This window comes from Epinephelus moara, chromosome 5 (genome assembly GCF_006386435.1).
Source record: "Epinephelus moara isolate mb chromosome 5, YSFRI_EMoa_1.0, whole genome shotgun sequence".
Taxonomy (NCBI): Eukaryota; Metazoa; Chordata; class Actinopteri; order Perciformes; family Serranidae; genus Epinephelus; species Epinephelus moara.
In genome coordinates, this window is record NC_065510.1 from 30,987,357 (window position 1) to 31,002,871 (window position 15,515).

Consider the following 15,515-nt stretch of genomic DNA (forward strand, 5'->3'; position numbering starts at 1 on the left):
CTCTCCATCGCACATTTATTGCACTGAAGGAATATTTTGCTGCAGTCGAGGCTCACTCCCCTCTAAGCTAACAGTGTTACAAATAGGGTTATTTTCTATAAGCATTGCTCATAATGTAATTTCATAGACAAGCAGCGCAAGCAATGCCCAAGAGCATGTTATTGTTCTTTGTGTAGGGGACACAGTATGTGGGAAAAGACAGTTAGTCATGAGGCCACTGCAGGATGATAGTTGTTTGTTGGTACAAACCAGCTGCAGCCCCCTGAGCAAACACTCCAGTTATTCCCTCCACATGCATGTGATGCCATTTAGAGGAATTGACTGGTTTAAAAGAGCCAGCAGCACCCAGTCCATGACTGTGGAATGCATAACACAGTCTGTGTGTTTGTGTTTGTATGCCCACTAGTGTTGTGACAATATTGGAATTTCTAACTTTGATACAATGGGCACACCTTAAAAATATCAATATTTTAAACCGTTTTTGATATCACACGGAAGAATTGACATTTAGGGCATAAAATTATTATTATTTTTATTAAAATAAATAGATATAACAAGGCTATAACATGACATACTGACTTTTCCTCTCTTGGCTAATAGCAGAAAAAGCAGAATGACTGTAGTAAACATTAACAACAAGAAAATGAGAAAGCGCAGCTGGTGTCAGTGTATTGATACTGCGGAAAATGAGTACTGAAACCTTTTAGTATATTCAGAATCGATGTGTATTGATAAATTGATATTTTTGACAAATTGATGTCCACGGCTTCTCAGCCTTACCAATGGGTACAATCTTCCTCCTCTGCTATAAAGACAAGTTCCGCACAGTGTGTGTGGGCGTGGGCGTGTGTGTGTGTGTGTGTGTGTGTGTGTGTGTGTGTGTGTGTCTGTTTGTGTGTTCCTATCAAAGTGGAACAGTCAGGTGGAGATAATAGATTGTGCAATAATGCGTCACAATGAAAAACATGAAATCTTCTGATAACAAACATTGTTCTCAGAATAACTTGTAAACCCATTGTACTGCAAGCCTGGATTATTATGAGTTCTTATGATAATGTTTTTTTTTTTGTTTTTTTTTTACATTTTGGCCTCAAGAGGAGAGACAGTTTGAAAAACTTAAAAACTCTTCACATACAGTTAAACAGCATATAAAACACAATATATCAGTATACTGAATTTGTCCAAATAATTTTAGTATTATAGCTGCCCAGCTGTGGTTTTAAACTCTACGTAGCTCACATGGTTGCACTGTGTCACAGGTTCACCTCAGTGGTGTTAACTGCCTCCTGTGTCAAACTGTCAGTCATAGTGTCCCTCTCATTTTAACCTCAGGCTCACAGCAACAGAGAGAGAGACAAACGCACACACTAAAACACTAATAATCAGACTCCGCACGGTGGCATTTATCTTGATTAACTCATTCTTTTGCCAACATTATTTGCATACTTACAACAGGCATATTTGGCACATTGATTTTCACTTCTTGCCTGAACATGTGTTACATGTTGTTCAGTGAATTCATGCACCAGCACAAATGTCACCATTTTGTATTACAGTACAGAAAATGTCATGCACGATTGTTTAGATATCAGCAGGAAATACAGACTTCACAAAACAATGGAGGATTTAGTGTAAAGTTTAATTCTGGCAGGTTTTCAGCTCACACTGCAGGTCATCAGATTGGTTCGGCTTGGCCTCTGTTGCCACTGTGTTGCTACAGTTTCTCTCCCAGGAGCCTAAACAAAAATGTCTTATCATCTAAGCTATCAGGTGATGGCAATCAACGTGAACTACGGCTTTTTATAACCCAAACGCTCTCTGCCAAAAGCCTCTGGCATCTATTATCCACATAAATCGTGTGTTAGGTTTTATGACAAAGTTTGGCGCCAGCGTGAGATAATGACATACTTTTACAGGACAGTTCAAAGTTAAGAGGGACAGTTGGTAGGTTACATACCAGCGCTATCTCTCAGACTCAGCCAGGAATGAGGTGTCGTATCTTGCATGTGTGAGACATTTAGAAGTTGTTTAATTATTCAAGTTAGAGTAAAAGTCCCTGTAGTTGATTCTTCAACCCTTCTGTGCATCACACCTGCATTTATAATCTCTCTTTTCACTGGTAAATCTAAATTATCCATGTGTAAATTTACATAGCAGTCGAGGTGAAGCATAATTCTGTGAAAATCAAACAGCATCATGCATGACTCGGCTGACAGGTTGTTGACATCTTGCCGGCTGCTTGGATTGTTTGTTTTTCTTCTGCATATATGACTTGTAAATTGTGTTCAGTCGTCTGCGCCTCTGCTTCCTCTCCACAAGTTGGGTTCAGATTGTGGTCTTTATTTTGTGGTACAACTTTAGTAATTTTCCTGCTTCGATATATCAACAGGAAGAAAAACTTCCATGTCCTCATTGTACATTTGATGATGTACCCAAAGTCCAACTTTTTCTTTTTAGCCCCTATAATCACGTAGTCACTGTGGAGATTGTTGCTTTACTTGTCGTTTTTTTGGCCAATTCAGCATATTTAATTGGAGCCAGAGCCACTGCAGATTGCGGGGCCAGTTGGTGAATGAAATCACTCTCATTGGCAGTTCAGGTCAGTTCACAAGGAAGAGAAACAGAAGTGAGGAAAGCAAACAAACAAAAAAAATTGTAATATAAGGTAAGGCTATTTTTTAGCCAGTGAGCTCTTTAGCAGAGATAGTTTGTAATGGTTTGTTTTTGTTCACCATTGCACAGTAAATATAATGTGTTCTTTCAGCGTTGGGTGGCGTTGTTAATTTGTTAACTGGCTAACTAGCGTCTTAAATCCATCCTGACAGACCTCCAGTTTCCCGTTTTGAATGTTGAATACAGACTACCTCCCCCTGTCGGTATGAAGAGTTATTTCCTCACACACAGACACAGAACCTACAAGTAGTTGGCCAATTGTAGACTTTGCCATGTGTTAAGGAACAACGTTTTGGCTGAGGCACAGGCAACGCAACAGTTGGCCTTGGTCGCCATTAGTTCATTGATGTTGGTTTGGTGCGTCTGGGCCTCAAGGCCAATTATACATTATAATGGAACATGGTTCAATGCAGTGATTAAGCAATGTAGTTTTTCATATTTTGTGTGATTGTGAATACAGTTGCTGTATTATATCAATCACTATTTGTGTCAGTATGGAACTGATGACTTAACCAAATCACTGTGGTCATCAGTCAAAATTAATCTGTCTAATCTGCTACAGCTGACCAGCAAACAAAAGTTAAAGTGACTATGCGCTGACATTTGATCATTTCCTTCATGTGTTTGTGCCGTGTCTCAGCGTGAGTAAGAAGAATGAGTGGTTGCAGTTGGTTGTTGAAGCATCATTTAGGAATGTACTGGAGAAAAGCAAGGTAGTCAGTAGTTGCAGCTTTGGTGAGAATCAATCAACAGTAACAAATATTAACAGAAAAAATGGATGGCAGGAAAGATGCCAGGCTTATAATGGAGTTTTGCTTTAGGCAAAGGCGCTGAATTACAAACAGCTGTGACGAGGCTTCCTCTGACCTCTGACCTGGAATCATTAAACTGTGACATTTTAATTTGAAACTGTAGTTTTGACAGTGTCCTCTGACTTGGTTTAAGGCATTTGGTGTTGTAGTTCACCACAGAGTGAGGGGCGGAAGCAGCTTTAAAGGCCATGCAGTTTTGGCTGCAGCAGGTTGTGTGGCTGTAGTTACACTGCTGCAAGCCGGACTCATAAACACTGACCTTTAGTACAGTCGCCTGAGGGGTGGCGTTGTAGCAGGGGGCGTGAATGAGGGACATAAAGAGAGAGAGGATTGTGGAATGTGGGAGAAAGAGCAGAAAGTGAATGGATCAAAGAAAAAAGAGAGGCAAGAAAAAAAGATGACTAGACAGAGAGAGAGAAAGAGAGAAAGCAGGCGAGGGAGGAGGAGGAGGAGGAGGAGGGAGGAGGAGGAGGAGAAGGGGTGATTAGTGTGTGTGAGCCTGAGTTCTGATTGGTCCAGCAGCCTGTATGTGTGTGTTTGCCTGAATGTGTGTGTGCTTCCAGCCAGTGGGCGGGGGATTAAGCCTGCATCACGTGGTCCCTTTAGCTTCTTTTCCACACAAACACACACCCTCATTCGCAGAGGGCACACAGACACACACACACTCACACATATATCCTCTCACATACACACTCACAGCTGTTGATGCGTTTCTCTCTGATGAACGCCGGAGCAGCCGAGGAGCAGAGCCCACAGGAATCTGGGAGAATCTGCTGACTGCTGGCAGCTCGGCCAGAGAGCATCTATATGGACAATCTAGACGGACAAGTGGACCGACTGGTTTCATGATTGCAGCCTGGCTCTCACTTTCAGTCATTCGCATCCTGCTCTTTCTGTCTCGTCTTTCACCGGCTTCTCTCTGGGACTCAGTGTTGGAATTTGAGCACAGACGGCGAGCAGTGGAGGAAAAATAGAGACATGTGTTTTGCCCCAGCCGCCTACTACTACTGCCTGTTCTCTCCCATTCACTGACCAAGGAGGAAATACAAGGTTGGTTGGGCTTGGCTTGTTTGTCTATGAGGTGGTTTCTTCTGGCATCACACCTGGTTGGACATTTGAATTTTGGTTGGGATACGTACATATATATTCTAATTATCTTCTGAAGACCCAGTCTCATTCATTTGAATAGGAATGCAGTTTGTCTTCTGTCTTTGTGCTCCCACAAGCTTCAAAAGCATGACTCCAGCTCCCAACCCTTAAACTGATTTGTAGTTTTAGGGGAATTCCATGTTAGTGTGACTGGTAGGGCACACACACACACGCAGGCATGCACTCCTGCACTATAAACACGCTTGGCAGAAACAGTGCAGTGAGTGTGAACACCAGAGAAGATTAGCTGTGGCTATTATCTCTAATGTGTACAATATCAGTGGCTGTCTGTGAAGGAAGGACACACTTTAGGGTCATGGGAGCAACAAGAACCAGCCTTCAGCATGCCTTTCCTGAAAATATGAATCAATAATTCAGACAGAACGCCCCGAAAAGGATCAAAATAAGACTTTTGTGTGTTGCAATCTGCATAATAGTGTTGCACAATAAACCAACACCCCAAACTGCAACCAGCCGCTGCCATGTGTTACAGCTACAGACAAAAGCAGGGACTGCTGGCTCGCTGGTGGGCTCGTAAGAAGAGTTTTCACCGTCTCATAGTAAAGCCGCTGGAGGATCTGTAAGCTGCTGAGCATTTGGCTCACACACACCATCCTCCAGTTTCACTGCTGGATCTGTCATGCAGGCATGTTATGACACACCTACCTCTGTGTGTGTGTGTGTGTGTGTGTGTGTGTGTGTGTGTGTGTGAGTTGCCTCTACATGCGTGTGCTCACCGTGCCATTTACACTGTGTGTGGATAAAATTAGCCAACGTACAGATTCTTTCCTGGTATTGTTGCCGTTGGGGTCGTAACACAACCCAAAAGGCTGTTTGTCTATTTTTAGTGGTGGCAGCTCGTGGAGACTCAAGCAGCCACGCTTTGAAGCTTCCCCCAGGCTAGATAAAGATAGGAGGTGTGTGTGAGTGGGTGGATGGGTGTGTGGTGTTGTTGGTGGGCGTCTCCTCCAGTGTGCTTATGTCGACTGCCTGTAATATCAATCAGTATTGTTGTGACTTTGTTTTTAGTCTGTCATGCTTTTCTTCTAGGCGTGCATGTGCCAGGTATCTTGCGTGCAGTTTTTTTAAAGGGCAGAAAACAAAAGGTGAGGAGGGAGATAAAGTCAGACAGAGTGATGGACAGAAATGATAGAGATGCAGCAAACTAGTGAGACAGGCTCTGAGAGAGAGAGAGATGGAGCAGCAGATACATGGGTCAGACGCAGGTTTTCAGATTAGCTGGCTGTCATCAGATGAAGATGGAGAGTTGTGTGTTGTCTGAGCTGCTGGCTCTGCTCCAGCTCCGAATGTCAGAGGACCACTGAAGCATTGTGGGTGAACACTCTGTCTTAGAAATGTACAGTGAGCTCTTATAAATGATAAAGATGAAGGAATGCAGTCATACATCAATATGACTTCTCTGAGGTCTCACAAGACAGATGCATTTTTAAGTCATTCAAAATTTGATATATGTACTCTCTTGTTTATAGCGAAGCAACTGATCGATGCAATTAAATTAGTCAGTGAACAGAAAGTTAATTGGCAACTGTTTTGATGATCAAATAATAGCTTTAGTCCATGTATAAGCAAACATTTGCTGGTTCCAGCTTCTCCAATGTGACCGTCATTCATGATAGTCATAACAGTATTTTGGGATTTTAGACTGTTGGTCAGACATCCACAGTCCTAATGAAATGGAAGTTAGAGCATCTTTAGCTTCTGTACTTTGAGGAATTTATATCAAATCCTTTGCACTTTGCAGGACCACTTAAGTGTGGGCGGGCTTAGAATTTAGTTGGTTGTTGGTTCCTCACACACAACTCCTTCACCATGAGATCAGAAGAAAGATGAGGGAGAGGTAAACAAAATAGTCCTCAGTATTATGGAAATGAAAACAAAGGTTCTGCCCACTGATTTCTGAACACACATCTCTTTCAGTCTCTCTCCATATTGCACTGTTAGCTACTACAACCCACAAATGGTGAGGTGCGAGCTTATATGATTGTCGCCCAAAGTCTCATTTGATTGGATGAACTTTTTTTAAACATCCCGTAGTGCAGGATTTGTCATCAAAAACTTGAAGCTGTTTTACCTGGTTTTACATGAAGAAAAAATACGAGGATTTTGATGTAAATATACTCTGATACTAATTTTTTTGACAAACATTTGGCATATAGATAAATGATAAATAAAAACAGGGACACAGGATTAGAACTGAGAAAAAATATTTTTTTCATTTCACTGGGTGTTTGAAGCAGACACTTTGTTTAGTTACTGCTTCTTAATTGTACGGATTTGCTGTTTTTCTTTGTGTTCTGCGATAGTGAATTGAAAGTCTGTAGGTTTGGACCACATCAGACAAAACAAGTAATCTGAAGTCATCAGGCTGGGCTTAAAAAAGTGGCATCAGCCATTTACTCCTATTTTCTGACATTTTCTGAAACAAATAATTCACCCATTAATTGGGGAAATAATTGCCAGATTATTGATCGATAATTGACAGATTTTTCAGTCCAGTCCAAACCCCGGAATACACTCCAAGGGTTTTTCTGTTAACATAAAAGACATACCTGCAGAGTGTTTGATAAATCTCTCCCTCTCATGCATTAACAGCCTACTGTTAAGGTTAAAGCGGGGCTAGATGGGGGTTACGTGTCCACACCATTCATCTCGTAACTCCTAACCAAAAACATGTTGAGCATGGCAAGGTTTATCACAGTGATTTGTTTTATGGTACTTTTAAAGTAATTGTTTATAGATGAGAAAGTTTTCATGGACAGCTTGCCCACTGATGAAGATAGCTTATGTCTGCAGAGCTGTGAGAGGGAGGGGAAGGTCACTGCAGGTCATGGGGTGAGAGGTTGTGGTCACCTTGCCTCAGGCAGCAGTCACAGTCTAGCGCCCTTCAGTAAACACAGCCTGCCTGGTCTATCTGCCACAGATTAATGGAGCTTAAATCAATTACAATACAGCTCTGTCCTCTAATGCCATATCTGTAAAGGGCAATTGTGTCTCAAATTTCCAGTCGGTCACTGAACTCAATCTAAACTTCTGGCATTGTTGAGAGACTTCAATGTGTCTCATTCAAGAAGCGTTTGAGCAAATCACGAGAGAGCGTCTGCCATGAAGCGTGAAATTTGAATTATAAACATTGATGCATTAATGCGAGGATCAGATTTCATTCTTACTCAGATTAATTGTGCACACTCACACAACCACCGCCTCTCCCCGCATCACCCTCCCAAACCTCCCAACCGTCGATCTCTCTGGATGTGGCCAGGCCCAGAGGGTTCGGGATGGGGACAATGATCTATTGAGAGAAGCAGAGGGAGGGAGGGTGGAAGCTCATGCTGGGGAGTGCTGGAGTTGTGTGTCTTGTGACAGAGCAGGGATGGGATAGTGTACTGGTGTATCTGTGAGAGTAGAGGGCGGGGTGAGGCAGGGTTCAGAGCTCTGAGGGGGGGTGTCACTTTATTTTGGTGAGGCTTCAGCTGTTGCATTCGGCCCCACAGAATTTCACTCATTCAGCAAATTTCAGGCATGAGCTTCCACTGTCAGTCAGGAACACATCTGAGATGGTGTGGATAATTGTATATGCAACTTTTCATTTACTTTTGGTTACTGGAGCATCTTTGAATAAGTGCAACAGGATGGGTACAAGAAGTAAAGGAACTCAAAGCTGAGAGTGTAACAACAGTACAGTGACGAGTTGATGACGGAGCACAAACGTTGCACAATAGCAAATAACTCCTCAGGTCTTTCTTCTTTTAATTACCCATTACGCCTACTCCCATCACCAACCCATCATTTTGTGGTTTTATCCTGGCCTGGCCTGTCCTGTGCGTTCAGTAAACAGAACTGTGCAGGCAAGCAGGAGGGTGAATTCAATATCATGTTACATAACTCGTCACCACCCAGCTGCCTCCAGTTAAAGAGGATTTTTTTGGTGGCTTTCATTCACTTCCATACTGTAAATCACAGCTTTATTAGTGGGATCAGGTACAGAGTGAGGGGCTTCCTGCGCTTCCATGGATTCTCTGGTGTACGGATAACATGGATATTTTGGCAAACCTTTGTCATATTAAGCAATTTGTGCATGTTTTAAAAAGACTGTTGTTTAATTCCAACTCCCTCTGTACGAGTAAATCATCTGCGATGTGAAGCCAAAGTTCATGATTTACGTGCTCATCCTGTGTGGTCCTGGGAATTTTTGTGGCTATTGCCAATTGTCAATTAAGATTTTTTTGAAAACTCCAGGGCAGTGAAGGTAGAAGTATGTTTGCCACCAGAGGTACGGTTCGTACGGTTCAGGGTCCATTCCTGCAAAACCGGTCCAGGTTTTGATTCCCTCTCTCTCACTCTCTTTTCTCTTACCAACACACACACACACACACACACACACACATACAAGTTATCAAATGAGCAGCACCAACAAACTAGCTGGATACGTACGTACGCGCTGTACGAGTGATCGAGTGGAAAGAAAAAGCACTGACCTTAGCAAATTGACAGGCAGCTCTGCTTTAGCTTCGAAAGAGCCTGATGATGGCCGTCCAAAAATTCGGACACGTCAGAAGTTCATCCGAATATCAGTCGGACGATCAGTAGCAGCTGATTGGGCTAGGATCGCTTCTCGCTAGAAAAACTGCATAGCAATGACACCCAACAAAGCTGAAATTTGGTCCTGATTCTAAAATGAGTCATGTGGCTCAAAAATCGAGTCCAGAATGGGCTCAAATTGTACAGTGTGCCCAGCTTTCTTTTACCTTCACTTTTCTAACACTCTTTGTCTGTGGCTTGCCACATCTCCTAGCTTAGAAGGGTGGTGACAGTGATTCCAGTTCAAAGTACCAATGGAGAATATTTAGGTTGGAAAAACAAGTGACAAACACATTGAACCACCACTGACGTGTCTTTGAGCGAGGCATTAAACACTTGACCGCTCAGTGTTTGGTAGCAGAGGAAGCAGCAGTGGTTACATTGAGGTAAATCGACGGTCTGCTGCGTAATGGATAATTGCAGTAACTTTTCATAACGTTTGAAGCCATTGGTAATAGAAAGGAAGTGTTGTTGCTGGCTTTCTTGTGTATTTTAATTGGTACAGTAGCAACACTATAAATGTCAAGTCTTTACACAGTGGTTTACTGTCATAGGAGCAAGTGAGGACGTGTGGTCATGAGAAAAAACCCCACTTAAAACACGTTCATCCGCTCGGAAGGATTTTCTTAAACTTATTGTTTGTTTGCTCTGAGTACGACTCTTCCATACACTGAGCTGTGTGTCACTCCACTAATCTCAACCATCTTTTTAAGTGGCATTTGACCTGAGTGAGTAGCTTAGCAGCATGTGCGGACCAAATCACCTCTCCAACCCCCCTGTTTCCCATCGTACAGAGTTAAGAGAAACAGCTAAAGGAGAAGGAGTCACTTCTGGCAGAGTAAACCCTAAATTTCGACCCTCCTGCTGTCAGATGACCACTGGGCTTTTGAAGATGGAAAGCAGCGGGATTCCTTTCTTAAACTCTTTCTTGCTCCCTCTTTATCATTCCTCTGCTCTTCAAGCCAAGGCACCATCTGTTAGAGCTCCCATAAACCCCGCCTCTCCTAATACAGCACCAGCTTATCCTTCACTACTACAACAGCAGCTGTGTTGCAAGGGATCCTGGAGAATGAAGTTTTATATGTTTTGTCTGTGAATTCATCTTTGCGTTTCACCAAGGAGGTTATGCATTTGTTCTCATGTGTTTGGTTTCACAATATCCAAAAAAAGGAAATTGGTGGAAAGTCAGGCCACTGTGTCCTCACTTGGTCTTCGGTCAAGTTTTAAAGGAGTATGCGTAGGACATAGATGGGGCTTTGTGGTCATTAACTTATGCACTTAAACCAAAAGAAAGTCTGTTTTCAAGATTGTACTTTATTGCTAGATTTCCTCTTAAATGTATCCTGTATCACAAAGTAAACTCTTTCTACTTAACAAATGCTGCCATATTTTCAAATGTATTTCCTTTTGCATTCATTGGCTTTGTCCCTTGGCATTACAACAAGGCATTGAGAGGGTCAGTCACACTTGTTGCTTTTACTGTAACAATTCCTCTATCCTGCAAACTGCTTCTGGTCATGCCAGCTGACCTGAGAATGAACGGTGGGAGTAAACCCTCTCACCAGTCAAGGCCTGGATGTTCAAACAAAACTGCTCCTGTCCTCCTCATATGCTTTGTTGGGTGTTGTGTCAGAGTGACCTGACTAATGCCTACGTGCAGTTGTGACATGATGTGTGTATGGAACAAAACTGTGCTGTAAGGACAGCGCAGGAGCTTATTATTTGTGTCAAAGAGCAGCAGCAACAGGGCCATCTTTTTCCTGTTTGAAACACACACTGTGGCTCCGTCATCTGCTGGTGATATGTTGTTTGTCAGTAAATTGGACTGGCATATGCCCAATGTTTTGCTTTAGTTTTGAAAGTTATATGTTACTTTTTGCTTACACTGTCATGTCAGAAAGACAACAATCATTGAACTCAATCCAGTGGCAAGGGGGAGCAATGGATATTAAATCAGTGGTGTGTCCATCAGTGAAGGCTTTGTTCTGTGTGTTGTAGTAGAAATAAGGAGAAATAAGAAGGAATTTGCCTTCTACAAGCAAATCTGTTTTACATCCTGATGACTATGTTTGCATTTAGTTTGGATCTTTGTACATTCTGTTCTGTTCCCTAAACTTCCCTAAACCTACTGCAAAACATCAGAGTGCATATGCTTTTGCTTTATGGCCACTTCACACTTGCCTTTCATAATGCCACGATTTGTGTTTTATCGTTTCTTCTTCTCTCTTCTCTCCCTCTCAGGTGAGAGTCAGAGCGGCGGCCATAGAGTGAACGTGTGAGGTGAAGCAGGCATGAGTGCGGACGGCCATCAGGGGGTGGTGACCACTCCTCCCCCGCCCAGTGGAGGGACTAAGGAGCGCTACTTCGACCGGGTCAATGTCAACGATCCGGAGTACATCAGGGCCAGGAACATGTCCCCTGACCTCCGGCAGGACTTCAATGTACTGGAGCAGAAGAAACGAGTCACGCAGATCTTACAGAGCCCCGTAAGTCAAAAGAGGCAATTTTAAATTCCCTGTATCTGCTATAGGTGAATGTGTTGGTCTGTCTGTATCTGTTGGCCCTGTGATAGACTGAGGACCTGTCCAGGGTGTACCCCACCTGTTCCACAGTGTATGCTGGAATAGACTCTAGCCCGAACAAAACAAACTGTTGCAATGACACAGGATGGAAGGAGGGAAAACCACCTGCATGTCAGTCTATCTTTTGCCAAAGAACAGGGTGGTTGAGTTATTAAGATCACTGACGACTCACTGGAGAATTTGCCGCAAACTTTTCACCTCACTGACTAACACTCTGTGTAATCACTTCCCATTTTCTCCTTCTGTCAGTTATTATTCCCCAATCAAGTTATTTCTAAAGACGTTACAGCATCTCATGTGCTCGTGTGTCTGTGTTCATGTTGATGTTGTGACACTGGCCACAAAATCACAGCAGTCAGCAGCCCGCCTAAACCCTAATATAACCACCAGCTACCACGCCCTCGCTCAGGCTTACTGTCGGAACTCTCCCAAGTGCCCTCCAGTCCAGAGGCTCTCGTGTTGGGTCAGGTTTTGCTGAGGTAAACAACTCTGTGAGCACAGGGCATATTTCAGCTAACAAGCATCATGTTGTGGTTGGATTTTCTTTCCCTGGAGGTCTTGAGATCTTGAGAATTACTGTTAGTCTAAAAGCCAAACTGAAGTGCTGGAGCTACAGTTAAAGGTTTGAGCCCCTTTGGGACCACGCATACTAATTATTTAGGCATTTGTGGTACTGTAAAGTATTCGGACGTTGTGTCTTTGCTGTAGGTTTGCAGTTGCATGCAGCGTATGAAAGGATAGATAACAGGCAGAATCTCAAAGAGAGCACAAGTTATAGCAACTTATGCGACAGAGCCAGAGTTCACAGGGTTACGAACCATTGTCAATGGTTGTGTTTCCTTTTTGGATGCATCCCTGTCAGGAACTCAGCACCCAACTCTGGTCATAACAGCCCAACTCACTCTGCTCATCTACCCATATACAGTCCTAGTCCACACATCCACAGGTATATTTGAAAACAGTTTTTCCTCTTTCATTCTCAAAAAAACAACTGTCCACACAAGCACTGTTTCAAAAAAATATTTGTCCAAATGAAAACACAATTGAAGCACACTGATGAGCATGCCAAACCAACAGGCAGTGATATAATGCTAACCCTAAAGCCACACAAAGAAGAAGATGTCCAATCTGAAGCCTGAAATAAAGCTAATACTGCAAGGCTACCTGAAGCAGTGACCTCCATAGCATATTTGGACGCCTCTGTTTATCAGTATAGTGTAAGAGCAACTGTACATGTGTGTACAACCGTGTAAGAAGTCTTGTTAGCGAGGTTAGAGCCAGCATTATTTTGGACACATCCGCCATTGCACGAAATATCACATCGATTGTGACACCTCACAAAGGAGATAACAGCGCACACTTTGATGTGACATGCCAAAATCTCGGTTTTCCCTGTGTACATGGCAGCACTGAAAAGTCTCTGAATATCGTCACCCTGTACAGAGTTTTACACAGGGTTATTTTCAGTGACCTACAATGCAGTTTGCATGAGGACAAAAGGCCAAAATCATAGTAAAAATAATACCCGAGGACATGTAGTCTCGGCCACAGAGTCAAGCTCAGTGCTGCCCTGTCTCGCTGTTTGTATTGTGCCCTTTGAACACTTGCGTCACCTTGTGTGGAGATTTTACAACGAGCCCCCTGCCTTTCAGCTCAGCCCACACAGTATTAAGAATATTTACTCTGTGCTATTGACTCAAGGCTGGTCTCTGACTGCAGCACTCCTCACTGTTAACAATGAGATCTTACATTTGGAAAGACAAGGTGTGTGTGTATGTCTGTATGTATTTGAACTTCGAATTACTTTAAAGTGAGAAACACACTTTGAAGGTTTTAGAGTCAGCAGGGACAGGTTTATGGTGAAGTTAAAGTTAGGTAAAGGATAAGGTTAGACGCTGCAATGAATGTCATGAATGAGCGTCCCTCACAAGTAGAGTAACACAAGCCTTGTGTATGTGTGTGTGTGTGATTGATTTTGGGTAGTGGCTGCCGTGGTTTGGCCTGTTTCTTTTTAAGCTTTAAATGTGATCCGCATTCTGCACATGCCCAGTGTGGTTTTCTTGGCACGCTGCGTTATGTGCCAGATGTCTGGGAGGGCAGCAGCGTGGTGCTGCTGATGCAGGTTTCCACTTGATACCCTGTGTGTGTCTGTGTCACATTGTCTGTGTACGTGATTGAGCACCACAAGTGCAGTTTCGGGTGAGCCAATGAGTGAGTACAGTAAAGGGCCCTGCTCTGATCAGACAGTCGTCCGCAGGGCACTGTTGGGCCATCATTGAGCTCGTCTGTGGGCCGACTATCACTGGTGTTTTTTGCGGTGTGTTTGGCACAGCCTGCTTCAGGCCTTCCTTATCAGTAATGATTCAGCATGTTGAATCAATGGCAGAGGTGGTGAGTGAGTGAGAGCTGCCCGACCACAGCCTGACAACACCGAGCTATCTGTTATCTATTAAACATGCTCTCAACTTGTGTTATGAACATATTTACATATTTCACACACCAGTGAAACTGTGAAATGAGATGATTGGCTTGAACATAAACTGGTTATTTCCTCTCAGGCAGGTGCTGAACACATGAATGCTGCCGACCACCAGCTGACTATTGGCTCTTGTCCTTATAGTGTGTTCTAATGCTGCTTTCAAGCCAGGCTTTAAGTAAGTTGTAGTTAGCCCTAGTTCTTGGTTGATCTTCATGGTCTAAACTCATGGTGTATGTTAAGGTTAACTATAGTTTATTAAACTGAAGTGATGTTTTAATCATGACAAAACTATAACCGTTTATTTTAGCTGCTCTAATCCATATGTTTGTGTTCACAGTAGATCAAATGACAGTGTGTGATGTGAAAGATATTCCTCATTATGATGAACCCACAGAGAGTTACCACTCAACACTGTGGGTTTCCCTAACTAAGAATTTACATAGCTGGATCTGATTGGTCCCCCCATTTTAGCAATCAACAGACAGAAGGGAAACAACAGGGAACTGAAGGGATAGTTAACAAGAGAGTGAGCTGCAAACAGCTGTTTCTATGCATCAATTAGCATCAGATTGCCAGATCTTATTATCATATTGTCGAATATGGGTCCCCCCCTAATTGATACTGCAGTTCCCCTCAGCTCTATGGAGCGTTTTAGTTTCTTTCAGCCGTTTGTTGGTGTTATGGCCCGAAACTTGACATTTTTAGTTCACTCTCACTGTCATCATCAATCACATTTCAAGTCGCAGCAGCTGTGTGTGTGTTTGCTTATGTGTAACACTTGCAGTGTTATGTATATTATCCGGGCCTGATGCGGTTGTAAATATGAGCCAGCCAGCTCTCCGTCAGCAGTAACAGGTGGTTCCCTGTTGGCCGCCGAGGGTTTTTCAGCCCTTACATCAGGACAGTTGGCCTCTCAGCGCTGCTCTGCTCATATTCAACAACAATAACAAGTGTGTGTCACCAGCTGGACGTGCACATGTGTGCTTGTCCTCCCTCTCACTCCCTCTCTCTGTCCTATCATCTCCATGTCTTTCTCCATCTTTCTCAGTCTGTTGCTCTCCCATGTTCAGCTACAACAATAACAGGAATGTCACCAGCTGGGAGTCTACACTTGGGGACTCTGTCTCTCTCTCTCTCTCTCTCTCTCTCTCTCTCTCTCTCTCTCTCTCTCTCTCTCTCTCTCCCCCTCTCCCTCCTTCGCTCTCTGTCTATTTGTTTTGA

General features: G+C 43.3%; 1 protein-coding gene across 6 annotated transcripts in view; it reads left to right on the top strand.

Moving 5' to 3' along the window:
• The window catches only part of add3a (adducin 3 (gamma) a), a 131,742-nt gene that overhangs the window by 76,777 nt on the left and 39,450 nt on the right, over nt 1–15,515 (top strand). For 2 of the 6 annotated variants that reach the window (XM_050043506.1, XM_050043511.1), the window contains exons 1-2: nt 4,101–4,535; nt 11,475–11,719. In XM_050043506.1, coding sequence (XP_049899463.1) covers nt 11,525–11,719 — 195 coding nt within the window. In that variant the 5' untranslated portion in view covers nt 4,101–4,535; nt 11,475–11,524. Of the gene's footprint in view, nt 1–4,100; nt 4,536–11,474; nt 11,720–15,515 lie in introns of those variants that run through there. The other 4 variants (XM_050043509.1, XM_050043507.1, XM_050043510.1 and 1 more) reach the window with 3 other exon arrangements.